Below are 26,031 nucleotides of genomic sequence, written 5' to 3' on the forward strand. Positions count from 1 at the left end.
GCTGATGAGCGCTGTGGCATCCCCACCCCCTTTCCCCATCCGCTTGCAGTGAGCTGGCCCCTAATTTCCCCACGAATGTACATTCAACGAGCTGGCTGGGTGTATTTGAGGTCAGGACAAACTGGGGAGGAGCCACGAGCAGCCGAGTCACCTGTCAAAACCATTGAGATGCCCCCAAAACTCGTCACCCGGGGATACTCGGAGCATCCTCCTGGGGAACTGACCAACGGCTCCGGCTCCGCGATGCTCCGGCAGCTTCGGATGGAGCAGGGGGGTGAAGCCACGGGAAGGGGGACCGGGCAAGGGGCGGGGGGGGTGGAAGAGAAAACCCCTAAAAAAGGAAGGAAATATTGAAAGTCGCTTTCAAACTGCTTGTTTGGGAAATGAAACCGTCTGGGGTGACACACCGGGGAGGGGGGACCCGGGGGAGCTCGGGGGGGGGGGACTCGGGGTGCACCAGGGTGGGGGGGAGACACAGGGAGCGATGCTGGGGAGACACCGGCGAGGGGGGGACACATGGAGCGGGGCTGGGACACACTGGGGGTGACTCACGGGGGGCTCTGGACACCCCGGGGCCCGGGAGACACCGTGGGGGGGGGGCGGGGACGTACCTGTGGGGGGTGACACGGTGTGCGAGACTCAGAAAACACGGGGGAGGGTCATGACACCGTGGGGACACCCCCTGACTCGGGACATCCCCCTCCGGGGCTCGTGACAGCGACAGGTGTGACTTGGGAGAGAAGTGGGGTGATGCCCAGGAGCTGCTCAAGATGGGGAAACTGAGGCAGGAATCAAGGGAAGAGGAGCCAGGGGGGCTCTTCTCAAGGCTGGGGCTTGTCCCATGCCACGGGCTGGCTGGCGTCCCATCTGCACCGAGCTACAGGTCTCAGCTCTGAGCCCCAAAAGAGGGAGCAGGGGGGTCTGGGGGACACCCAGCTCCTGCTGCTGGTCCCCTAATGGGGTCACACCTCTGTGCAGAGAGCGGTCTTGCCCCAGGACACCCTGCCTTGGGCTCCCTGGGGATGCTGGGGGGCTGTGATGGACGCTCCACAGCCTCCCCTGAGCGCAGGGTCCCCAAACTGCGCTGTCCCCACCCGGGGTGACACAAGGCTCTACCCAGGGGCGTCTCAGCACGGCAGCGTGCCTATAGGGTGCCCGCAGGGGTTGTATAGGGTGTCTGTATTGTGCCCACTGTGTCTCTATAGGGTTCCCATAAGGTTTCTATAGGGTGTCAATAGGGTATCTATAGGGTGCCTATAGGGTAGCTGTAGGGTGTCTATAGATGCCTGTTTTGTGCTCATTGGGTGTCAATAGGGTTCCCATAAGATTCCTGTAGGGTGTCCATAGGATATCTATAGGGTGCCCAGAGGGGATCTATAGGGTACCTACACTGTGCCCATTGAGTGTCTATATGGTTCCCATAAGGTGCTTATAGGGTGTCCATAGGGTATCTATAGGGTGTCTATAAGGTATCTATAGGATGCCCACAGAGGATCTATAGAGTGCTAGCAGGGGATCCATAGGGTCCCTATAGGGGGCCTGCGGGGGATCTATAGGGTGCCTATACTGTGCCCATTGGATGCCTATAGGGTTTCAATAAGGCTTCTACAGGGTGTCCATAGGGTATCTACAGGGTGCCCACAGAGGATCTTTAGGGTGTTTATAGGGTGCCCGCAGGGGATCTATGGGGTGACTGTGTTGTGCCCATTGGGTGTCAATAGGGTTCCCATAAGGTTCCTATAGGGTGTCCATAGGGTATCTATAGGGTGTCTATGGGGTGCTCGCAAGGGATCTATAGGGTGCCTGTATTGTGCCCATTGGGTGCTTATAGTGTTCCTATAGGGTGTCCATAGGGTATCTATAGGGTGTCTATGGGGTGCTCGCAGGGGATCTATAGGGTGCCTGTATTGTGCCCATTGGGTGCTTATAGTGTTCCCATAAGGCTCCTATAGGGTGTCCATAGGGTATGTATAGGGTCCACAGGGGATCTATAGGGTGCCTGCAGGGGATCTATAGGGTGTCTATACTGTGCCCATTGGGATCTGTGCTGCCTGGTGCCCCCTGCACTCCCCGCCCATCCCATGCAGACACAGAAAGGTTCTCAAGAAATGGCTTTTAATGAAAAATCAGAACAAAACAGTAATCAAAGGTACTAACTACAGAATTAACACCCTTCTTCCCTCCCTTCCCTCCCTCCCTCTCATTTCCCCCCCATCCCTGCAACAGGGCTAAGTGAGATGGTAGAGCCTGGCAGGGTGTCGTCTTCCATGGGGACATCTGTGTCCACAGAGATGTCACAGACTGTGACAGTGTCCACATCCATAGGGACAGGACAGGTGTCCCAGCCTGAGACACTGTCCACATCCATGGGGACCGGACTGTCTGTGTCTCCACTGGAGAGGATGGACTGTGTGCAGACAGGGAGCGGGTGGGATTGGGGAAGCGATGCTGCTGTCCCCTGATGGCTGTAGGGCAGGAACAGTTGTGCTTGTCCCTGGGGGGCCGTTGGTGTAAGCAGGCTGCTGGGTGTCTGCAGCTGTGTGGTCCCTGAAGCACAGTGCCAGGCAGAGGAGCGATGCCGTGACTGAGCAGTGAGGGGGTTGCCAGAGGCAGACTGGTACTGGAAATGGGGAGCTCTGAGCAGCTGCCGCTTGGCAGATCTGCAGGGGGGAGAGGGAGATGTGTCAGGCTGGGGGGCGGAGGGAATCCCTCAGGCACCCGCCGAGCAGGCCCCAAGTGTGGACCAACCTCTGGTCTGTCCCAGGTGAGTGGGAGGGTGCAGGGAAGGGCTGCTGCTGCTGCTGCCCTGGCAGTTGGTGGAAGTTGCTGGGTCCTGAGAGAGAGACATGAACACACGCTGGTGACCATATCCCCAGCTGGGCCAGGAGCGTGCGCGAGGGCACTGAGAGGGAGCAGGGAGAGGGGCGAGAGGGGCTGTGGAGTTCCCCAGAGTGTGTCCCTGAGCAGCCAGGAGTGGGCTCAGGCCTTACCTCCAGTGTAGGGGGTTGGGAAGATGGGTGGCATCATGGTGGGGGCAGAGAGACCCCATGAAGTGCACCACAGAGGTGGGAGCGCCATGGTCGCTGGAGGGTCAGCTACAGAATGGTGTCTGGATGCTTCTGTTTGCACGTATCCTTGGTAGCAACGGGGCCACTCCCAGAGTCCTTTGCTGCCCCAACAGCTTTGCCAGCCCTCCATGGGCATGGAAAGGGTTAACAAAAAGGTTACAGGAAGAGTTACCCTCCATGGCTTCATGTCCAAGTGGAAACCACCACAAAGTGCTGCCCCTCCAAGGTTCATCCTGCCACCCATCCTATTGGATATTTGTACCCGTGACACGCACAGTGGGATCGAGTGCACCCTCAGCAAGGTGTGGGTGACACTGAGCTGTGTGGTGTCTTTATACACTGGACAGAAGGGATGGTGTCCAGAGGAAAACTTGGCACATGTGGTTTTGTGTGCCTTTTGGAAGATTTCCCTGTACTGATAAAGAAAACATCAGCTGGCTCAAGGCTGGAGTTTCAGAATCACAGAATCACACGATTGGGAAAGACCACCAAAGACCACCAAAGACCACCAAAAGGATGGTGATGGACTCCAGGCTGGGCAGAAGCTTTTCTGGGTGATTTCTGACCAGAGAAATGTGAGCCCTCATCACCTTAAAAACACATTTCCCACTTGTCTAATTGCCTAGTGATCATAGAATCATAGAATTGTAGGAGTTGGAAGAGACCTCGAGAGAGAGGAGGAAAACACTGGTGCCCAAGTTGGCTTTTCCTCCTTTTTCTGAACGGGCTGGGAAATCTCACGCCTCTCAACTCCTGGCTACACGGCTGGTACTAAGGCCAGGGGTTTGGCTTGGACAACAAGGGGATGTTCTTTGGTGACTCCAACCTGTTGGAGAGGGACAGGATCCACCTGTCTAGAAGGGGCCCTCAGGAATCCCAGACCCGGGAGGTAGGATAAAGTCTGGAGAAAGGGCAGACTGAGTAAATACCGGCTTTACCATCTCTACCATCACCTGGCTGAGCCATCAAAGAGAAGACTTAAGAAATGAAGAAGAGAAGGAAATTCCTCCCAGGCTGTCCAGGGAGGCTGGAGAGTCTCCTTCTCTGGAGGGATTCAACACCTACCTGGACACTGTCGTGTGTGACGTGCTTAAGGTGATCTCCCCAGACCAGACTGGAGGTGCTTCCCCTCTGGGAAGTGACCTCCCAGGTGATGCCCCTCTGACAGAGATGTCACTGGTTGGTCACCAGAGGTCCCTGGCAACTGTTGCTATTCTAGACTTCTATTGGGTGTTTGCTTGGCAGCAGATACAGGACTGATTTTTTTTTAATTACTATTTTTTAAGAGAATAGGCATAGCACTAAAGTCCTAGTAATAAAAGAAGTGAGAATGAATAAAACCTGAAGTATCTCTGTTTACAAATCTAATATCTATAGCAGTTAAATCTAAAAAATAAATAATAAATTGATTAAAGAAGTTGCACCTGACAATTTGACATTATTTTGGTTCTAGTGTAGGATTTTGATTTTAAAGGGGGAAAAAAAGAAAGAACCCCAAAAAACCCCACTCCAACATGACTGATGAAATATTGTTTATAGGGTCCCAAACAGCTCCGGTCCCAAACAGCTTCACACCAGCACGGCTTTTCTTTTATAAAATTTAAATATTTAATGCAATAAAATAAATAAATATTTCTCTTTTCACATTTAACAGACAAGAACAGAACAACAAACCCAACCCCATGTTGAGGGACTTGGGCAAACTTCAGAAGAGAAACTAAACTAAGAGTCTAAACTGAACTAAAGAGTCTTAACTAAACTAAACTAAGGGTCAGTCCAAGGGGATCACAGTGTGACTGCAGTGGTGCCCGTCTCACAGCAGCTGCTGGTGGATTATGTCCCACACCATCTTCCTCTGGAAGTGAGGGATGTGACTCTGGAAAGAGAAGGAGAGAGAAAGCTGTTAAATAGGAAGTCAGGGTGGCAAGGAGGCACAAACACCCGGTTCGTTAGGGACGGGGAGCGCAGCTCTGCCCTGCTGAGGCCACCCCGAAGTGCCGACCCCAGCAAGCGCGCGCCCGGCTTTCTTCTGGCAGGAATTTGCTGTTTAAACCAAAAGAGAACAAAAGATCCTCTTGATCTCCAGCATTTAGTCCCACAAAAAGCCAGCTGCTGAAGGAGACTCCCACAACAGCAGAAGCTCATTTAGGAAGCCCCCAGACCACGCCTTGGCAGAGGAGGAACAGGAGAACCAAGCAAGGAACTGCAATGCCCACCCTGTACCCACACACCAGGTGCACCTCCAGGAAGAGGAAATACAAAAGCTTTTGGGCAGAGGAAGTTCCCAGGCCGGGGGCTGGGACAATACCTGGTGTCTGCCCTCCAACACATGGTGTTACAACCACCAGCTTACGTGGACTCAAAGCTCTGCTGCCACAGAGAGAGTCACCAACAGCATGAAAAAAGGACTAAAGAGCACCACGTAACCACAAGCCTGAGTTAAGCAGCGGGTACCTAAGGGGGTGCAGTAATGTGTCACCCTCCACAAGTCCAGACAACCAGATACTACGTCCTCCTGCTGTGTGGTGCAGCTACAGTCTACCCAGCAAGTGGGACAGGTACGAGTCATGGGGATACTCACAGGTCCCAGATGGAAAGGGATCTCCTCCCTATTTCTGTTGGTCCAGGTGATACACAGGGGTCACTGGTTGACTGGAGAAGGTTGGAAGACTGGACAATGATGGAACACACAGCAAGGATGGAACAGCAGAGTAAGATGGCACGTGGCAGTAGTAGGATGGAAAATGGCAGTGGGATGGCACGATGTAGTAGTAGGATGGCACACGGTAGTAGTAGGACGGCACACCGGAGTAGGATAGAACACAGCAGTAGGGTGGAAGACTGGTGTGTGATTTAACTCCAGAGTAGATTCGAGCCATGGTGTAGATTGGAGGATTGTACAAGACTGGAGCAGGGGGGAAGGCTGGAGGAGTCGAGGAGGCTGGAGGAGTCGAGGAGGCTGGAGGAGTCGAGGAGGCTGGAGCACTTTGGTGCAGGAAAAAGCAACAGAGAAGAACCACAGTGTTTACAAGCACAGCATTTGCTATTGACACGTGTCAGAGCACCAGAAAGGAGACAGTTTATTCCTACACAACTGTCTACATGTGAGTGGGGAGCCACAGCTACAGCAATAGAAATACCTGAAGTACAACGAGACTGTCAAACCCCTGGACAGAAACATCCTGCACTGGTGTCACCACAAAACACAGCAGGCATTCCTGTGCAGAGACCCTTCACACTCAGCTGGGTGACTCTGAACTCGGGCAGACCAGAGGGGCAGGAGTCAAATTTGTCACCTTAGTGTTACCCCTTCTCTAAGTTGTGCGAGAAGGACCAGGAGAGGTGGAAAGGAAGAGAGAAAAACCTGGCATCCCCTCTCATTACCTTACATTTCACGTCCCCAAATTAAAATAAAAATCTTCTCTAGTTGGGAGGGGAGGAAGGAAAAATAAAAAGCTACTGAAGATTCACCTCCCTTAGGACAGCAGCCCAGGAAACCTTGGAAAAACATCCCTACGTGGACTCAGAGACAGATGTTGGGCAGCACAGAGGAAGTTCAGGAATGAAATGGAAAGCAAACCTTTCAGAGAAGAAAGTCAAAGCAAACAGAAGGGTTTTACCTGGCACAAGGAGCTGTCTTGTCCCAAAGGGAGAGTGTTCCGTTGCCCAAGGGAGTCCTACAAGGCATTTGATCTACGAGAGGAGAGCGTAAGCAAATCAGCCACTGTTAAAGGAAACTGAGGAGGTTGATGAGCTTCCCCAAAGGTCAGTGTTTCCTCTCTCCCCTACGTCCCCACATTCCCTGTGTTCTGTTGCTTTAGAACAGTCTCAGATTTTCTTCGTGGCAACTGCAGCAAGTTGCCCTGGGCACGAGATATCGCCAGGCTGAAGCCCAGATTCAACCCCAAAAAGGGTTCTGGGGATCTAACACCCCAAACCAAACCAGTTTCCTTCTGGCCAGCTGGCAGCGGCCGTATCGCAGCTGGAGCTGGCTGCATCCAAGGCAGCTCCGGGACTGAGATGCCGAGCGAAACGCCCGGCCCCGACCCAGCAGCAGCGCAGGGATGCAGGGAAGAGACTGAGTTCCCACCCCAGCACTGCCAGACGCTACCGAGGGGCGATGCCGCCACAGCCCGTCCGTGAGCCGAGGGGGAGAGTCGCACCACACGCCAGGAAGAGCGCAGGAGAAACAAGCTCACGCCCTGACGTCAGCCTTACCAGTCTGCACCAGTTCTTCTCCTGGCACACAACTTCTAGGTCTTTTCACTGCAGGCTCAGATGACAGGGCCTGAGTCTGGAACAGAAACAAACAAAGCACCGCCCTGAGTTTAACCTCAACACCAGCCCAAGCCAGCGGAAGCTTCCGGAAAGGGAGGCAGCTCTGGTCTGATTTAGGGACCAGGATTTGCTGGCTCAGAGCGCAGCAGAAGGATCTTTGCAGGATCTCTGACCAGCACGCTGCCCTTTGGGTTTGATTGTTAACAGGGGCTCTCCCCCACGCAGGGATTAAACCCCCTCAGGCATCCTGCCCAGTTCCCCTCGGGCAGCTCCTCAGCATTCCGGAGTTCAGCCCTGACTCTGGCTCGGGGAGAGCTGAGCCCCTCAGAAAGGGGTTTTGTACAAACAAAGAGTCAATGGTGTCTCAGGGACAAATAACAGAGCACGAGGGTTTCTTACTCCTCTCACACTACAGGGCAGTAAGAAAAAGAACACGGCACCTCCCCACCAAACTAAGGGGTCAAGCAGCTCAGGACTCGTTTTTACAGAGCCAAAGTCCTAGGGGAATCCTCTCCCGGGCCGCTGGATACCCAACCCAGCAGAGAGGGCTTTATCCAGAGGAAGCAGGGGATTGTTCTCCCAAGGTCATGTAGTTTGGGTGCTCCTTCCTCAGCTCCACGTGCCAGAGCAGAGCAGGCAAACCTGAGCCAGGCAAACCCAGCACACCAGAGGCACCTGCTGTCAAGGGCAAAGAAGAGCCTGAGGCTGCACAGGTTCAGGAAAGTCTCTGCTAACCTCTCCCACAGACTCTGCTCCTGGAGCGGCATCGCTGCCCGAAGCTCGGCGTTTCCTTGCTGCCCTGGCTGGTACCTTCACCGCAGCAGCAGAAACCTCTTCAGCCTTCTCCTCACACCCAGGGATGGCAGCATCTAAACAACAAAGGCAGGCCACGTGACAGCATCACTTAAGAGGGGGTTCAGATTGCCATCTGCATGGCAGCCCAGCTCCTCGCTCCCACCCAGAGCACTGGGATTCATTCCAAGCTGCACACCCTTCTGCACTTTCAGACACCCCTCAGGTTTCCAAGGGACACCAAACCCCAGAAGAACCAGGGCTGTGAACTACCTTTGTCATGGGCGCCACCTGGTTGCAGCTTTGGAGGCTCCTGCCCATCAGGATGTTCTGCAGGCGGCTGAGGGCTGAGGAGAGAAGACACAAAACAGGGATTTAGAACCACGGCTGAGCTTCACACAAGCAAAACTCCCAGAGCTAATTGCTGTAGTTCCCCTTCCAAGCCCCCCCGGGATCATCTCAGACACACACACAGACACCGCAGAGCATCCCCCACCTCTCCCAGCCAAGGCACCGCTAATTATCCCACTAGAGGGGGTGATTCCCTTCTGTTAATGCTTCTTCATGAGTTACGCTTGTTCCCAGCACCAAACCCATGGCTTTGGCTAACGTGGAACGGGCTTTGTTTCACTCTGCACAGGTTAACCCCCTCCAAGCCACACACTGCCCTTCAGCGGGGCAATGCCCCTGTGTACAACGCTGAGTTACTCTCCACGGGGGGTTCACCACCCACACTCTCCGGTCCCTTCCAACCCCACAACCACCCACCATCTGTGCCTGGCAGCTCCGGGACGCCGGCACCACTTCAGCCCCGGGAAGGCAGCCCCGTGTCTCCACACGCCCTACGCCGGGACTCCCCCCCAGCCGCTGCTCCCCCTCACACACACACACACAGAGCCCTCTGCTCCTGCCCCACGCGCGCTCCCAGGGCCCGTTTCTTTCCCAACTCCCCGCTTCCCAGACGGAAAAGCCCCCGGGGGGCCAAGGGGGGCGGGGTCGCCAGGGGCCTTCTCGGGGCGGGGGGACCCGCAGCTCCGCTCCCGCCCTGGGCTCCAACGCCCAGGAGAGGTCCCGCAGGCCGCACCCGGGAGGCCGCGGGGCCTCAGGGACGGGGCGAGGCCCTCGGGCGGCCCTAAGGCCTCGGGCCGGAGCGCTGACCTGGGGGGCGGCCTCTGCAGCGGCGGCGCGGCCGGGGACGGCTCGGGGGGCGCGGCGGGCGGCGGCCAAGAGGCCGCCCAGGGGCCCCGGCAGCCATCGGCACAGAGGCACCGGCAGCCCGCGGCGGGAACGCGCCCGTCCTGCGCCGCGCCCGGCCCGGCCCCTCCCCCCAGGGGGTGGGGCAGCCCCGCCAGTGGCTCCGACCGCTGCCTGTCTGGGCGGAGCTGGGCCGGGCTGGGCCGTCCCTCCCCGGCTCTGCCCCCCGCTTGCCCGGCCCGGCCCTGCCCGGCCGCCCCTCCCAGGGCTGTGCGGGGCAGCCCCTCCAGTGGCTCCTCCCGCCGCCTGTCTGGGGAGGCAGAGCCCGGGCAGGAGAGGGGCGGCTCTCTCCTCTCCCTCTCCCTCTCCCTCTCCCTCTCCCTCTCCCTCTCCCTCTCCCTCTCCCCACCGCAGGTGGGTGGGAGCGGCCGGCGGCCCTGGCCCCTGGGCAGGTTCCCCCTCCGGTCTCCTCCCCCCGGCTCAGCGGGGGAGAGGACGGAGACCCGGGGCTTACCGAGCCCTTTCCCCAGCGCTCTCCCGGCGCTCGGGGCCTGTCTCCGCTCCCGCAGCACCGCCCGGCTCAGCCATGGCCGAAGGCTCGACTGAGCGAGAGCGGCGGGTGGGCAGGACGCGTGTCCCGGGACACGGAGCGGGGACTTGGGAAGCGTTGAACGGCCCCGCCCGGCACCGGCCGGACCGGCTGCCCGGGCAACGGCGACGCGCGACCGGCCGCCGAACCCGCCGGGAACGGCCGAACCCAGCGGGCGGGAACGGGGCGGGTTTCCCCTGTCCCGCTGGGTTCGGCTGGGTCCCGCAGCCACCCCGCTCCCCCTGCCCTGCCCGAGCCAGAAGGGCGGGGATGCGGGGAGGGAGGGAGGGAGCTGCGCGGGCAGCCGGGCTGAGGCTTCTCGGGGTGCCCCCGTGTTCCCACCCCGACAATCCCGGCACCCCCTGTGTTTCCCTCACGTTTCTCCTTCCCGGGGAGAACAGGATTCCCCACCGAGGCAAAACTCCTCCGTGTCAGACGGGAGGAGGATCGATGCCTTTGAACAGCCAGCGCTGGGGATCTCCTGCCTTCAAGTCAGGCTGCCAGCACTAGAACTAGATGCTGCCTCTCTCAGCACAGAGCAGGTGAAGCCCCCAGCCCCACTTACACCAGCTACAAAGTCCCCACCACAAAGGCAGGGCTTATTCTCCCTGTCGTGACTTGTTGGCGCTGGTGGGCAGCGGATCAGCCGGGCTTCCAGGCCGTTCTCCCTTCCCTTGTTGGAGCAGCTGTTTGTCCATCTTCTTCTCTCCTTGCTGAACATCCTGCCAGAAGGGAGGGAGGGGGAGAAAGAATTGAAAAAGTAGCTCAGGAGCTCAGGGTGTGAAGGGAACGTTTGTGATCTGGGGACAGAGCAAACTGCACAGGCTGTTCCCAAGGCACTGGAACGTTTGATGGGGGGGGGGGACGACAACGTATATAAGGGAGCATAAGAAATCGCATTTATAATAACTAACACATCAATAAGAGTAAATTCAATTACTAACTATTGCAAGATGCTTGGAGGGAAAGCTGATGGGAACAAAATAAATGAGAGCAAGGCTGTGACTCGTGACCCCAGCAGCCCAAGGCAGGTGGCACCTGGGACGGATAAGGAGGAAGCATGAGAAGGAAGGTAGTTCTTGGGATGGATAAGGAGGAGCCCCCTACTCACTCAGATCACTGCGGGGACAGACAGGGACCATCTGTCAGCAGACAGACGGTCTGTTTCCAGACAGGCAGGAAGCCGGGTTTATCCCCCACCCCGGGACCCCGCTCCAGGGATCCGCATCCCTCAGGGGGGAAGGGATCGGGATGTCCCGGGTCACAGAAGCTCCGCTGAAGGAAAGAAAGAGCCCAGATCCGTCTGTCCTTGACCATCTCGGGGTGCACCGCTCCCGGAGGCACTGCAATACCGGGACGATGCGTGGAGCGGAGGGAGCAAGCTCCGGGTCCAACTCCCAAGGCCAAAAATCCGTTTAATATAAAGTCCTCTCATCGAGGACGTATCAGATATTAAACTGATAAGAACAGATACTACACTTGATCTTAGCCAAAAGGCCGAGAAGCGATGCCTAACACACACCCAGCACCTCCACACACCCCAGCCGGCACTCACACAACTCACGGATGTTCTACATCGGCTTCAAAACACCCTCTCGTCCCGCTCGCATTCGCATTCCCCTGCCTATCCCGCCTCTTCCCGCCGGGATCCGCTGCTCCCGGCTCCGGGAAACCGGCGGAGAGCTCCGCACCGAGCACTCCCAGCAGCCCGTGCGCGCCCCGCTGCTCTCGATTTGCATGGACACGCCCCTCTCCAGCCGCTGCTCTGGCCGCTGTCCTCCCCGAGCAGCACCCAGCTTCTTCCTTCCCAGAACCAGCCACAATAAGATGGTCAAACAGCCGGTGTGCGGATGCTTTTAGGCATCAAAGGTAAACTAAGGATATTTAGCGGTAAGATGGGTTATCAGAACTCGTTATAATCACTAACCAATCAGTGGGGTGTGAACAGTGTGTGTAACCAAGTAGCAGTTTTTCAGCTTGCCACGTTTGCAGTAACAAATGTCTCTAATCTGTGGGATTTCACCCAATAAACGGCTTCACCTGAAATTCATATTGAATTGGGTGTTGCTCTCTGCTGGTCTCCACAGGGGTTGAGCACAGAAATAGTGGGGGACATGGAGAGACAGGAAAGCCTTTGACACGGTTTCTCACAGCATTCTGACTGAGAAACTGGCTGCCACATCAGGAGGAGTGATCTCCAGTCTGTCTGCCGCTGGGATAAAGCTGATGTGCTTGACATCAGCGCGTTGTTTGTGCTCCAGGGCCTCAAATCCCAGCCCTTAATGGGAAACTTGGAAAGGATCCAATGCTTTCGTCATCCTGCTGAGTCACAGAGCTCATTTTCTTGCTGTGAGAAGATTCCCTTCTCCAGGGCGTTTAGAGCATTTCCCTGCGTTTCGAGCTGATACGGGATTTGGGATAAGTCCTGGAGAGGGGCCGTGGGGCAGAGCAGGGGCTGCCCTGCTGACCTGTCTGCGGTCCTGTCCTGCCCTTGAGCACCAGTTTCTGGTTCCATCAGGGTGCTGGTGCAGGGGCTCTGGGTATTTCAGCCCTTCTTTGGGGGCAGGGGCAGCCCTTCTTTGCCAGATCCCCTCTGGGGTGGCTGTGACCCCCATCACTCTCCTCTACCTCCCTTCCCCTCCCTCCTCTCCAGTGTGGCTGCAGATGTGTCTCCCGGCGAGCACCTTGGGCTTCCTGAGGTTTTGGGTGACTCTCCATGTGCTCCAGCTGGGATCAGGTAGGGATCCTGCAGGGCTGGTGGGGGCTTTTGCCCACTCTGGGTGGGTGATGTGGGGCAGGGAGCTGCCATGGGGTGGGGGGAGCCCAGCCTGGAGCTTGGCCCTGCATAATTTAACTTTCCCTTGGCTGCTGTGGCTAGAGTGGGGCTGACTGGGTTCGAGTTTGTTTTCTGGACCAGGTCCCCGCCCCTGGGAAACCTCCATCTCCTTCCAGTCCTTCCACTCCTACACCAGTTTCTCTGGAGTCTCTGGACCATTACAGGGCGAAGCAACACCCGTAGCATGGAGCATGCACCACTCACACCAAGCTCAGCCCTGGCCTCCAATGCCCTCAATTAACGTAGGCACCATCTCCGTGTCTCTGTGTCCTTGTCCATGGCCAAGCTGACTTCAGAGTGGTGGGACCAGACCACCCTCTCCGTGTCACCGTGGGGCAGGATGTTGTGCTGCCATGTCACTTGTCCCCAGCCATGGACATTCAGAGCTGGGACATCAGGTGGATCCGTCATGATGTCACCGAAACAGTGCACCACTACCGACATGGGGAGGACGTGTCCTGGGAGCAGATGGAGGCATATGTTGGGAGGACAGAGCTGATCAGAGATGGTCTCTCCAGAGGCAGCCTGGACTTGCGAATCTCTGGGCTGAGACCCTCTGATGATGGTCTGTACATCTGCGCCGTGATGGATGATGCCTCTTATGATGAAGCTGAAGTGTATCTGGAAGTATCAGGTTTGTGTCCTGTGTGGTGTTTGCAGGGGTGGTTGTGGTGTCCCTAGGCTTGTGTGCTTCCCTTGGTGCCCCAGGAGAGCTGGCACGGTGTCTGGAAGCCTTGGGTGCAGACGCTGCCTGGAGGTGCTGAAGCTGGGCAGCTCGGTCTTGCTGTGCCGGGAGGTTTGGGGGGAGATCTGGGGCCGTTGGGCATCAACACTGGGTGGTTCCTGCACAGGTTGTGGTGGGTTTGGTGGGAGCTGTGAGGGGTCTGCTCAGGGATGCGGTGGTGGCTTTGGACCTGAGCCCATCCGTCCCTGACCCCAACCCCGGGCTCTTCCGCAGCCACAGGCTCTGGCCCCCAGCTCTCTCTGGAGGGTTACGAGGCCGGAGGCATCCGGGTGCTGTGTCGATCGGCCGGATGGTTCCCGCAACCGGAGGTGCTGTGGAAAGACCCCGACGGGCACCGTGTCCCCTCGGTCTCCCAGAGACGTTCCCCTGATGCCAGGGGCCTGTTTGACACCGAAGACGCCATCGTGGTGACAGGGACAGGAGAGGGGAAACGGTCCTGCGTGGTCAGGAACCGCCGCCTGGACCAGGAGCAGGAGGCGTCCCTGCACATCTCCGGTGAGACGGCTGCAGCCAGCCCCTGCGGCGCTGGAGCAGGGCGGGGGTTGGCTGCCTTGCTTGGAGCAGCTTTGGGCTGGGCTTGGGGTGCAGTGTGAGGGTGTGGGGGCATGGGAGGACTCTGTCCCCTTGAGGCCAGGGCTCACGGGACAAGGGCTGGGAGGTGTGGGGCGGGGGTCTCTTGGTCCTTCTCCCCATGGACGTGATTGTAAATTAGTCCCTTTCCCTGTGGATCTGTTTGTTTCACAGCTCCCTTTTTCCACAATGCCCGTCCCTGGATAGTTGGTCTGGTCGTGCCCCTCGTGCTCCTCATGGTCTTCTCGCTCTTTGTTGTGCTCTTCTTTTGCCTCGGTGCGTATCTCTGGAGAAGGAAAGGTACATTTGCCCCCTAGGGACCTGTTGCCTTCATCAAAAAGCTCTTTGGTGAAAGACATAATGGGATGGGGACGCGGTGGGGTGTGGGTGGCAGGACAGGAAGCACGACCAGAGTGTCTGACTGGTATGAAGGTCCCAGAGACCCTCTTGAGATGTTTCTGCTGAGGAAGCAAGCTGCTCTCCTGACCTCCTCTTCCTTCGGCTTTGCTTTTCAGACCGGTGGTAATCCAGAGAGATGGGTGAGTCCTTCTAACCCCTTCCCTCAGTAAACCTCCTCACACAGGACACCCCAGGATGGACTTGGCTTTGGGGGGTTCCTGACTTTTGGCCTGAACTCCAGAGAGCCTGGGTGGGCTGGCAGGGAGCCATTCTCTGGACTGAAGCGGTGTGGTGGTTTAGCCCTGGCTGGAGGCCAAATGCCCACCAAAGTCAGTCTATTACTCCCCTTTGTAGTTGGACAGGGGAGAAAATATATATTGAGAGGCTGAGGAGTCAGGGTAATGTTATCGACAAACGAGACACTCACGCGGGGAGTGTGATTAGCAGCAGTTTATTCAGAGAGAAAGAAACAGCGCTGGGCGGGAGGAGACCTAAGTCTCACCACTCCGCGCTGTAGAGAGGTAGGATACATGTATTTATACTCTTTAATAAACAAAGCAATTTATTTTCCAGTTATCTATTAATTTTTGTGATTAGTCAAGCAAAGTTCATATTCATTTTTGTGATTAACCAAGCAAAGTTCATATATTATTTTTCTTCGTCTTCTTGTACAATTATTAAACAGACTTTTTCATTCTTCCTTATCGATGACCCTGGTGTAAGATGTATTTCGCACATGGTTTCCTTTCACACTAGTGTGGTCACAAACTATTTTATAGGCTGTTTTCCAAATCCGCCTCGTCTTCTTTCTCTTCCTCTGATCACTCGTTCCATTTCATAAGCAAAGCATAATACAAAATAAGCTTAATATTAACTTCAAAATATTTTATCTTTGTTTTAACTCGTACAAGCATAAAAAGAATCATTCCCTCCCCTTGCAGTTTATTTTGATCAAGTCTAGGCAAGCAGAAAAGCTTCTAAAGTGTTCCGTTTATGATCATTCATCCAAACCTCGTACTATTTTCAACTATTATCGGAAGAATCAGCAAACGTTCATAACAATTCCACCCCTTTTCTTTAATCACCTGTTTGCTGATTCCACAGCTCGGATAGTAAGAATTTCAATTCTATCAATTCGGTTTTTAAGTAATGCCACAATCCTGTTTAATATACATGGTCCGAAAGTCAACAGAAGGATAATAATGATAACTGGTCCTGTAATAGTTGACAATAGAGTAGTAAGCCAGGGTGACCCCTTGAACCAATTTTCATACCAAGGAGCTTGAGATTCTCTTTCTCTTTTTCTTTGTTCCAGCCTTTCTCGTACCTTAGCTAATGAATCACGGACTATCCCGGTGTGGTCAGCATAGAAGCAACACTCTTCTCCTAAGGCTACACACAAACCACCGTCCTTAAGGAATACTAGATCCAACCCCCTCCTGTTTTGGAGTACAACTTCTGACAGGGAAGTTAAGGATTTTTCAAGATATGAGATTGATTCTTCTAGTTGTGTTAAATCCTCATCCACTGCCGCTTGTAATGCCGATAGCCCTTTTTGTTGTAATATTATAGATGTAGTTCCTAGGCCTACTCCGACCATGCTAAGACCCACTAAGGTGGCTACAGTAAGGGCTGTTATTGGCTCTCTCTTATATCTTGGTGAGGTTTCTTCCTGATTTTTCATAATTTCAGTTGAGGATTGTATTGTTATTCGGGGCACTATAGTAACCTGTACACAAAATTCCAGGTTTTTATATACAATCGAAAGGGACAAACACGGTTGAAGCCCTGATATGGAACATATCCACCAGGTTCCATTATTAGGGATAGCCCATTTCCACCTAGCTGTTGGGAGGGTGGTTTCGTTCCAAGTTAGGGTCATATTGCAGGGGTTTGGTTTATTGGTTGGGACTTTTCCTATACATTGTCCCTTTCCTGTTATCTCCTGTAGGGTAAGTTTAGCCTTTTGTTGATCTGCATTTGTCCAGCTACATTGAGGAGGTGGTATAGTCGTATTTCCTACCAAGAAGGGAAGGGAAGTTGCTATTCCCTCGTAATAGGGGGGGCGCATTCCGTAGCAAAACCAACAATCCTTAGTAATGTTAGGATGTGTTTGATTAATCACCGTAAAGGCTGCCTTCATTAAGGTCCAAAGAGGATTTTTTTGAACGAAGTTGTACTCCTGTTCTTCCTGTGGGGTAGGTACTGAGTGAAACAAGGTATGAGAAGGTGTGTTAGTAGGCTGGAGGGTAGAATTTCGCTCAGGAGGAGGGTGGAGAACCTGATTAGGTCCCACGGCCGAAGGTGGTGGAGTAAATACCTTCTTCTGAATGGAGAAAAATCCTCCGGGGTCCCTTCCTCTAACGTAATATCGTAAGCCCCAAGTTTTTCCCACAAACCAGGTAGAGTCTCTTGGTCTTAATACTAGTATGCTTATACTACCATTAGGGTACCATTTTACAGATACATATTGATCTGGCTCGGCAGGAGACCAGGCTGACGCAATGGTTTCACAACCCCAGTATCCACAAAAGTATTCCCCTGGCTGGTGACAGTATCTTTTCCCAGGGTTGGAACTAGGGCACCCATAATAGGGCACTCTCTCGTCACATTTTCCCTTGTGAATTGGGGTTCCTGATCCCGTGTTGGTGATGGGTACTCTATTTCCGCTATTGATTTGATTTATCAACGTGCAAGTGGTGGTCATAAACTGTGGAGCTTCTGATGTAATTATTGTTTGAACAATTTTGCTTTCTGAGTCACTTCCAGTACCTTTTAGGACCCATTCGTATGGTTGATGGCAAATTCCACGAGAGGGTAAAAGGATCCCAAGAATGGGAAGCAGCCATCTGCCCCACATGTTTCACTGACTTCGTCCTTCCCCTAGTCTGTCCCGGGCAAGGGACAACCGGGTAAGATTCTTCTTGACGACAGCTCAGCGTCTTCAGGGGCGGCTTATTTTCATTTACCTCTCTCGTTTATTTTCTCAAGAATGGATCCTATTTTAGGTCTTTCCGTGTGCTCAGCTGCCAGTGAAATCGTTTTCTACACTTTGTCACTACTTTCGTCCGATCTGTTTCTAAAAATTCCCACCAATAAGGGATCAGTAGCTCCCATCCACAAAAGAGCGTGGATATAGTCACTTGTCCTGACCTTAAATTGCGATGTCCTCTACAATAGATACAATAAGCTTGTCTAAACCGAGAGATGCAATTCCAAACTTGTTTACAATTAAAACAAACACACTGTACCCAGGCCTCGTGACTCGACGAAGGATGTTTTAAACAAGGGATGAGTCTGGGGAGAGTAGATTTGGCATTAATTTCAATTTCGATATCACAACATAAAGCTAAAGTCCTCCCTTCTTTACAGGCTCTATAAAGTCCCCCCCTTTCTCCTAGATGAGGTACCCTCCCCTGTGCCCAAGAGACATACGATACCCTTCGCAATGATTCATAAGACGGTAGTCCAAACCAAAGTTTAAGTCTTTTTTCTTCGTTCATCTACTGTGTCGTTTCAGAGTGATTTTCAAGGGATCTGAATGGCGGGTTGACGTCCATCTCTCGGTCGAGGTTATTTTCTTTACTCTGTTAGCGTGAGTCCACCCCTTTTCTTTTGTTCGTATCGCAGAATCTGTTGTAAGTAGAACAAGATAAGGTCCCTCCCACCGGGGAGTTAAACTAGTCTCTTTCCATGATTTTATTAGAACTTGGTCCCCTGGTTGTATCTGATGTATGGCCAGGTCAAGTGGAGGTCTTTGAACGACTAGTCCTTTTCTCCTAAGTTGTTCTCGTCTTTTATTTAATATGTCTAAATAATTTCTCATTCCCTCATCACTTAAATTAGAGGAATCAGGATTGTGCCCAAAATCGTATGGCATTCCATATAAAATTTCATAAGGGGATAGGCCAATATCGGCACGGGGACGAGTTCTTATTTGTAAGAGTGCTAGGGGTAGACATCTTAGCCAATTCAATCCTGTTTCTAGTATTAGCTTCATAAGGTGTTTCTTAATTTCCCCATTCATTCTTTCAACTCTACCTGAACTTTGAGGATGGTATGGAACATGAAGCTCCCACTTAATTCCCAGAGCTTGAGATAAATTCCGGATTATTTGTGAGGTGAAGTGGGGCCCTCGATCTGAGTCTATTGACCACACTACTCCATATCGGGGAATAATTTCTTCCATCAATATTTTAGCTACAACTTGAGCAGTTGCCCTGGAGGTGGGATAAGCTTCAACAAAATGTGTAAAATGATCTACTATTACTAACAAATGTCGGTATTTACCTTGTTTCGGTAGATCTGTAAAATCTATTTGTATCCTTTCAAAAGGACGTTTGGATAACTCTCGTCCTCCCTGTATTTTCTCTCTAAAATTTTTCTTGTTAATTCGTTGACAAGTTAAACATCCCATAACTATTCGTTTGGCCAATGTATATATTCCGATGGCAGCAAATTTTGTTTCGAAATAATCTACCAAAGGCTGAGTGGCCCAATGAGTTTTCTGGTGTAATTTGTTGAGAAAATTCCAGGCTTCTCCTTTTGGCAGAACTTGTCGCCCATCCGGGAGAAGCCACCGTCCTTGCTCATAGGTAACTCCCATCTCCTTTAGTTTTTCTTCCTCTTGTCTAGTAAATCTATGTTTAGTTTGTGTTTCTAGTCTTTCCTCAGGTGCTAAACTCTCCTGTACCACCAAAAGAGCTGCCCGTTTGGCCTCCACATCGGCCAGGTTATTGCCTCGTATTGTCGGAGACAACCCCCTTTGATGGCTTTTGACATATACTATAGCTATTCGTTTTGGACCTCTTAATGATTTTAAAACTTCTTTTATAAGTTGTTCATGAATCAACCCCTTTCCTCGAGTATTGATTAATCCTCGTTCTTCCCAAATTTTTCCAAATACATGCACTACCCCGTATGCATATTTTGAATCTGTATAAATGGTTCCTTCTTTGTCCTTTAATAATTGTAAAGCTCTCCATAATGCATAGATTTCACATGCCTGAGCGGACCATTTTGGATCTAAGGCTCCAGCTTCTTTTACTGTAAAATTCTTTCCTTCGATTATAGCATATCCTGACCTCCTCTTTCCTTCTATTATCCGGGAGGACCCGTCTACATAAAGTTTTTCTCCACCTTCTAACTCTTCTTCTTCTAAATCCTCCCTGACTTTTGTCTGGAGGTCTATGGTTTGCAAACAATCATGTGTGAGGTCTTCCCTTGGTTCACCATATAGGAATTGAGCAGGGTTCAACAGTGATGTTATTTCCAACCTTAAGCGTGGTGTGTTTAAAAGAATGCTCTCATATTGTAAAAGTCGATTATCGGTAACCCATCTATCTGCTCTATGTTTAAGAACACTAGTTAAGTTGTGGGGGGTGTACACTGTCAAGTCCGCTCCCAAAGTTATCTGGGTTACATCCTTGATTAACAAGGCCGCAGCAACTACTGCTTGTAGGCAATGTGGCCACCCCCTACTTACAGGATCCAAGAGTTTAGAATAGTATCCTACGGGCTTCCGAATTCCTGCCCACTGTTGAGTCAAGACTCCATAAGCTGTATCATCGTTAATTGCAGTAAATAATTGAAAAGGTCTCCTAAGATCAGGTAGACTCAAAACAGGTGCCTTAGTTAAATTCTGTAACAGGTTTTCCCACTTTTGGTTGTCTTCCTTATTCCATTTAAAGTGTCCATCTCCCCTCAATTTTTCATATAAAAATTTTGTTTGAGCACTATAATTTTCGATCCACTGTCTGCAATATCCTACTAAACCCAACATTTGTCGAACCTGTCTTTTATTGGTAGGCGTTGGAAGGGACAGGATTCCTTTTATTCTTTCTGGGTCTAGTCTTTTTTCACCCTCAGTTAGGTAATGTCCCAAATACTTTACCTGTTTTTCTGTAAATTGCAATTTTGATTTTGATACTTTCAATCCCTGTTTCCCCAAAAAATTGAGAAGGTTAATACTTTCTTCCCTAACTGTTTCTTCTTTCTTTCCAGCTATTAAAAGATCATCAACATACTGTAAAAGGATGGTCTCAGGATTTTTCTCATATGTTTCTAATATTTGTTCCAGAGCTTGTCCAAACAAATTTGGGGATTCAGTAAACCCCTGAGGGAGAACCGTCCACCGGTATTGTTGGCGCCTTCCCGTATCAGGGTCCTCCCATTCGAATGCAAAATAGTCTCTACTGTCTAAATCTAAGGGGCAAGTCCAAAAGGCATCTTTTAAATCTATGACCGTATAGTATCTGTATTCCGGTGTTAGACGATTCAGAATTGTGTGAGGATTGGCTACCACCGGGAACCTAGTTATTGTTCTTTCATTTATTGCTCGGAGATCTTGTACTAATCGGTAAGTTCCGTCCGATTTCTTAACGGGCAAAATAGGAGTATTATGGGGGGACATACAGGCCTCTAATATTCCCTGGGACACTAGTTTTTCTATTATTGGTTTTAACCCTATCCTTCCTTCCCTGGGGAGAGGATATTGTTTTATTCGAACTGGTTGATCCGGGAATTTTAACATTATTTTTATAGGTTCAATATTCAATCTTCCTACTGAGTCAGGTGTAGCCCAAACTTCTGGGAGAATTTGGGATGTGTCCTTTTCTGTTAAGACATAGAGTCGGGGACAAAGACCCTCTTGTTCTATTTCGAGTCCTATTTGCAAAATCATCATCAAGTCCCTCCCTAGCAGATTGTATTCTGCTTCTGGTACAAGGAGAAGATCTCCTTCTACCTGCCGAGTGGGGCTTTTGATTAAAATTTTTCTTAAAATGGGAACCTTAAAAGGTTCCCCTTTGGCTCCAATCACTTGAATTTCATCACCTGATAGGTAGCATCCTTTTGGGATTTGTTGTATTGTACTCCTTTCTGCCCCGGAATCTATTAAAAACTCCACTATTTCTTTCTGAGGACCCACTTCTAATTTTATCAAGGGCTCAGTTTTCTTACGGGTCCCCAATAAATAAAGCCCCTGACACCCCTAATCTTCCTTAAAAGCTTGTTCGTCCTGAAGACGTTTTCGGCAGTTTCTTTTCAGATGCCCTTTGTTGTGGCAATAATAACATTCTAATTCTGCCTTTTCTCTCGGTCCCCGATCTCCTTTCCCCTGAGGAGATTCCCATCTACGGTTCCGATTCCTCCTTTCTCCCGAATTTCCTTGTCCTTCCCTTATTGCCGCCAAAAAGAGGCGTGTTTGTCGTTTCTGTCCCTCTTCGAACAGGCGGGCCTGCCGTTTTTGGTTTTCTTCCTCTCTTCGCACATATACTTTTTGGGCTTCCCTAAGTAGTTCATCTAGCCCCCTATTCTGCCAATCGTCTAATTTTTCGATTTTCTTCCTAATATCAGGCCAAGATTTTGCCACAAACTGGGTTTTTAATAGAGTCTGTCCCGCCTGGCTGTCGGGATCAATCCCTGAATATAATTGGAAGGCTTTCCTTAATCTCTCTAGCCATTCCGTGGGGGATTCATCCTTTTTCTGTTGTTCATTATATGCCTTGTTTACATTTTGATTACGTGGTACTGAATCGCGAATACCCTGTATAATTATTTCTCTCAAGTCTGTCATATTCTGGCGATGTCCTACATTCTGATGGTCCCAATTAGGTCGGTTCAAAGGCCACTTTTGCTCCCCATTGGGTCCCTGAGCATGTCTCTGGTCCCAAAACCTCATTCCTGCAGTCCGAATCATCCCTCTTTCTTCATTTGTGAATAATACCCTTAAGATTGCATCTAGTTCTTCCCAGGTGTAGATATTGGGGCCCAAAAATTGATCCAGCCTCTCTGCTACTCCCAATGGATCGTCTAAAAGACGTCCCATTTCCCGTTTGAATTCCCTTACGTCACCACTATTTAATGGTATAGATATATATCCTATACCCGGCTGAGGTCCTCCCATGGGTGCTTCTCGTAAGGGAAAAAGTCCCTGAGAGGCTTCTGTTCGAGCAACCCTCCTTGTACGGGGTCTGTTTATAGGGGAGTCTGGAGGGGGCAAGGGGGCTGAAGGATGGTCTTCTACATAAGGAGGAGGGTAAATTAATTCATCAGAATCTTTTTTCTTTGGTTTGGTTCCTAAAGAATAAAGTGTCGCTATCCGATCATCTTTGGAAGCGACTATCCACAAAAAGGCGTACTGACTTTCTTCTTGACTATAAGGGGTTTTGTTATTTACGTAAAAATTGAGGGCTTGACATACCCAATCCTCAAAGGAACCAAACCGGGGCCAAAAGATATTTTTGCCAATTTCTTTTTCTCCCCATATATTTACACAATAATGAATCATTTTCTCCTTAGATTTTCCTTTTCTCGTAGAAGATTCTCCCCAATGACGTATCATCAGTCCTAACGGACTTTCCGGGGGAACCTTGGAATCGGGGGTTAGTTTAGTTTTACTGTTCCCCTGGCCCATTTTTAAAAATACCTCCGAACGGAAACGCAATGACTTACCAGTACCTTCGGTAAAAACCGGAACCGTAGGGCCACTGTACTGGAAGCCGAAAGCCCACAACGTCTGGTGAGCTTCTTCGTTCGGTATTCTTCGTGCACGGAAATCAGATTTTTCTTTCTTTCTCTCTGCCGTTCGGAAAATCCGGGACTGATCACCAAAAAACCTCCCTCGGGCCACTCAAAATAGAGTGGGGCGCCTCCCGTAGAAGTATCTGGTGATCAATTACCGGATCCGAGTCACGGCACCAAAATTGTTATCGACAAACGAGACACTCACGCGGGGAGTGTGATTAGCAGCAGTTTATTCAGAGAGAAAGAAACAGCGCTGGGCGGGAGGAGACCTAAGTCTCACCACTCCGCGCTGTAGAGAGGTAGGATACATGTATTTATACTCTTTAATAAACAAAGCAATTTATTTTCCAGTTATCTATTAATTTTTGTGATTAGTCAAGCAAAGTTCATATTCATTTTTGTGATTAACCAAGCAAAGTTCATATATTATTTTTCTTCGTCTTCTTGTACAATTATTAAACAGACTTTTTCATTCTTCCTTATCGATGACCCTGGTGTAAGATGTATTTCGCACATGGTTTCCTTTCACACTAGTGTGGTCACAAACTATTTTATAGGCTGTTTTCCAAATCCGCCTCGTCTTCTTTCTCTTCCTCTGATCACTCGTTCCATTTCATAAGCAAAGCATAATACAAAATAAGCTTAATATTAACTTCAAAATATTTTATCTTTGTTTTAACTCGTACAAGCATAAAAAGAATCATTCCCTCCCCTTGCAGTTTATTTTGATCAAGTCTAGGCAAGCAGAAAAGCTTCTAAAGTGTTCCGTTTATGATCATTCATCCAAACCTCGTACTATTTTCAACTATTATCGGAAGAATCAGCAAACGTTCATAACAGGTAAGGACAGGGAGAGGTCATCCTGTCATCAGTGACATGGGCAAAACAGACTCAACACAGAGTGAAGGAAAGAAATCTCTCGAATTTATTACACTGCACACACAGAGAGTGAAACCAGAGTTGGGAGCGCAACCAGATCTTAAAACAATGCAACCAGATCTTAAAACACGTTCCCCCCCCCCCTCCCCGCTCCCTTCTTAGCAGGCTTTAGTCATGATTTTACTCCCTTCTTCCCTCACGTTGAGGCATGGGGGGGAGAGACTAGGGAAAATGGTGTTCTCTGTAGCACTTTCCCCTCACCCCTCCATTCTCAGCAGACTTCCCTTTAGTCATGAACTTGCTCCCTTCTTCCTCCCCCATTGTGGCACAGGAGGGGCAAGGACTGGGAAAATGGGGTTCTCAGTCACTTCTTCATGAGTTGTTTTCCTTTTCCAGATCTTAAAACACCTCTAACTCCCCTCCCCCCACCCACCCACCCACACTCCCTTCTTAGCAGACTTCACTCTAGTCATGATTTCACTCCCTTCTTCCTCCTCATTGTGGCACAGGGAGGGGCAGAGACTGGGGAAATGGGGTTTTCGGTCAGTTCCTTGCAAGTTGGTTTCCTTCTCGGCCCGGGAGGGGGGCATTCATTCAACACCTTTCCCCTGCTGCCCCGTGGGGTCCCACCCACGGCAGACAGTCCTTCATGAACTTCTCCAATGTGAATCCTTTCCCACAGGGCTTTATCTATTCACCAGTTGCCCTGGCGTGGGTCACTGCTATGGGCGCAGTCATAAATCACAGTGTCTCTCAGTCCCATTTCTCCACAGGGTCACCAGCCTCCCCCAGCAAACCTGTTCTGGCTCAAGTCTCTCTCATTTCTGTGTCTCTGTTTCTCTCCATGGGCTGCAAGTGCTGGCAGGGGCTTGCTCCAACGTGGGTAACAGCGTCTTCTCTATGTTTCCACCTGCTCCATCCAGCGTGAAGCCCCTCCATGGGCTGCAGGTGCGGTCTGGGCCTTTTGCACAGGCTGAGGACACACACAACCCCCCACTATGGGTTTCTCCAGGGGCTGCAGGGGCATCTTTCTCTCCGGCACCTGGGCCACCTCCTCCCCCGCCCTCCCCGGCCTTGGTGTCTGCACAGCTTGTTACATCTTCTCATTCCCTTCCCCAGTGGCAAAATGCAGCTGCCTACATTTATTTTTTTTTTTCTCCTATATGTGATTCCCAGAGATGCTGTGACCATTGCCAATGGGCTCAGCAGCAACTCTGGCCTTGAATTGGCCGATATTTACAGTCTGGGGCCTTCAGAGAATTCCAGCAGCTCCTTACAGCAGCCATTTTCTGCAGCCCCTGTTCTCTCCCAGCACCCAGCAAAACTGTGACACCGCCAGAGATGGACCCAGTGGCCCTGGACCTGGTATCCCTTGGAGCTGAGCCCATCCCTCCCTGACCCCGACTCTGGGCTCTTCCCCAGCCACAAGCTCTGTCCCTCAGCTCTCTCTGGAGGGTTACGAGGCCAGAGGCATCCGGGTGATCGGCCGGATGGTTCCCACAACCGGAGGTGCTGTGGAAAGACCCCGACGGGCACCGTGTCCCCTCGGTCTCCCAGAGACGTTCCCCTGATGCCAGGGGCCTGTTTGACACCGAAGACATCACTGTGGCATTGTGGCTGTTCCTGTGCTGCTGTACCACCCAGGCTGCAACTCCACTGTCACCTCGAGTCAAAGGGATGGGTACCTCTGGATGAATCTCTGTGAGATCAGAACAGCCCAAAGCATCTGTGGCCAGGAGCAAGTCCTCAGCAGATTCCCTGCTCTCCTGCAGACCCTGCCCAAGCTCCTCTCCTCACTGCCACTGGAGCAGCTGTCCCTCTCGGCCCTGCTCCAGCTCATCCTGACATGTCAGAGCAGGATGGGACTCAATAAAGATTTGTGATGCACATGGTGTGCGGCCATGAGGGAAGGGGGAGTTTGTGCTGATTCCTGGCTGCCGCTGAAGGGGATTTGCAGCAGGCTTGGAGCAGTGGTTGGAGCAGGAGTCTGGGGGCAGCTCCCAACAGGGTAAGCAAGGGCTAGGAAGTGGGGGGCACTCAGGGCAAATCAGGCTCCCCTTGTCTTGGTTCTGGGGAGCCCTAACTCTACTAGCACCCTGTGTACCCAGGGTGCCACAGCTCTGCATCCTTCTGTGCCATGCAATCCCATTGGGAT

General features: G+C 51.6%; 1 protein-coding gene across 3 annotated transcripts; it reads left to right on the forward strand.

Annotated features, from left to right (window-relative positions):
* Window positions 1-11,683: 11,683 nt before the first annotated feature.
* On the forward strand, window positions 11,684-24,743 carry LOC311202790 (butyrophilin subfamily 3 member A2-like). Of its 3 annotated transcripts, none has more exons than XM_084277441.1 (7): window positions 11,684-11,790; window positions 12,575-12,658; window positions 13,044-13,391; window positions 13,716-13,997; window positions 14,247-14,348; window positions 14,588-14,611; window positions 24,650-24,743. In XM_084277441.1, exons 1-6 carry the CDS (start codon window positions 11,772-11,774, stop codon window positions 14,596-14,598), a joined length of 846 nt encoding a protein of 281 aa, XP_084133567.1. In that variant the 5' UTR covers window positions 11,684-11,771; the 3' UTR covers window positions 14,599-14,611; window positions 24,650-24,743. The 3 variants fall into 3 exon arrangements, with proteins under 3 accessions (XP_084133567.1, XP_084133566.1, XP_084133565.1); XM_084277440.1 differs by lacking the exon at window positions 24,650-24,743 and adding an exon at window positions 15,787-15,878; XM_084277439.1 differs by lacking the exon at window positions 24,650-24,743 and having other exon boundaries at window positions 14,588-15,169.
* The last annotated feature ends 1,288 nt before the right edge of the window (window positions 24,744-26,031 follow it).

This window comes from Gallinula chloropus, assembly GCF_964237585.1.
Source record: "Gallinula chloropus genome assembly, chromosome: 32".
NCBI lineage: Eukaryota > Metazoa > Chordata > Aves > Gruiformes > Rallidae > Gallinula > Gallinula chloropus.

Bases quoted from the DNA above. Each gene is read 5' to 3' on its own strand.
- LOC311202790 (XM_084277441.1), top strand. The intron at 12,659-13,043 runs GTAGGGATCCTG...TCCATGGCCAAG, and splicing joins TGTGCTCCAGCTGGGATCAG to CTGACTTCAGAGTGGTGGGA. The intron at 13,392-13,715 runs GTTTGTGTCCTG...GCTCTTCCGCAG, and splicing joins AGTGTATCTGGAAGTATCAG to CCACAGGCTCTGGCCCCCAG.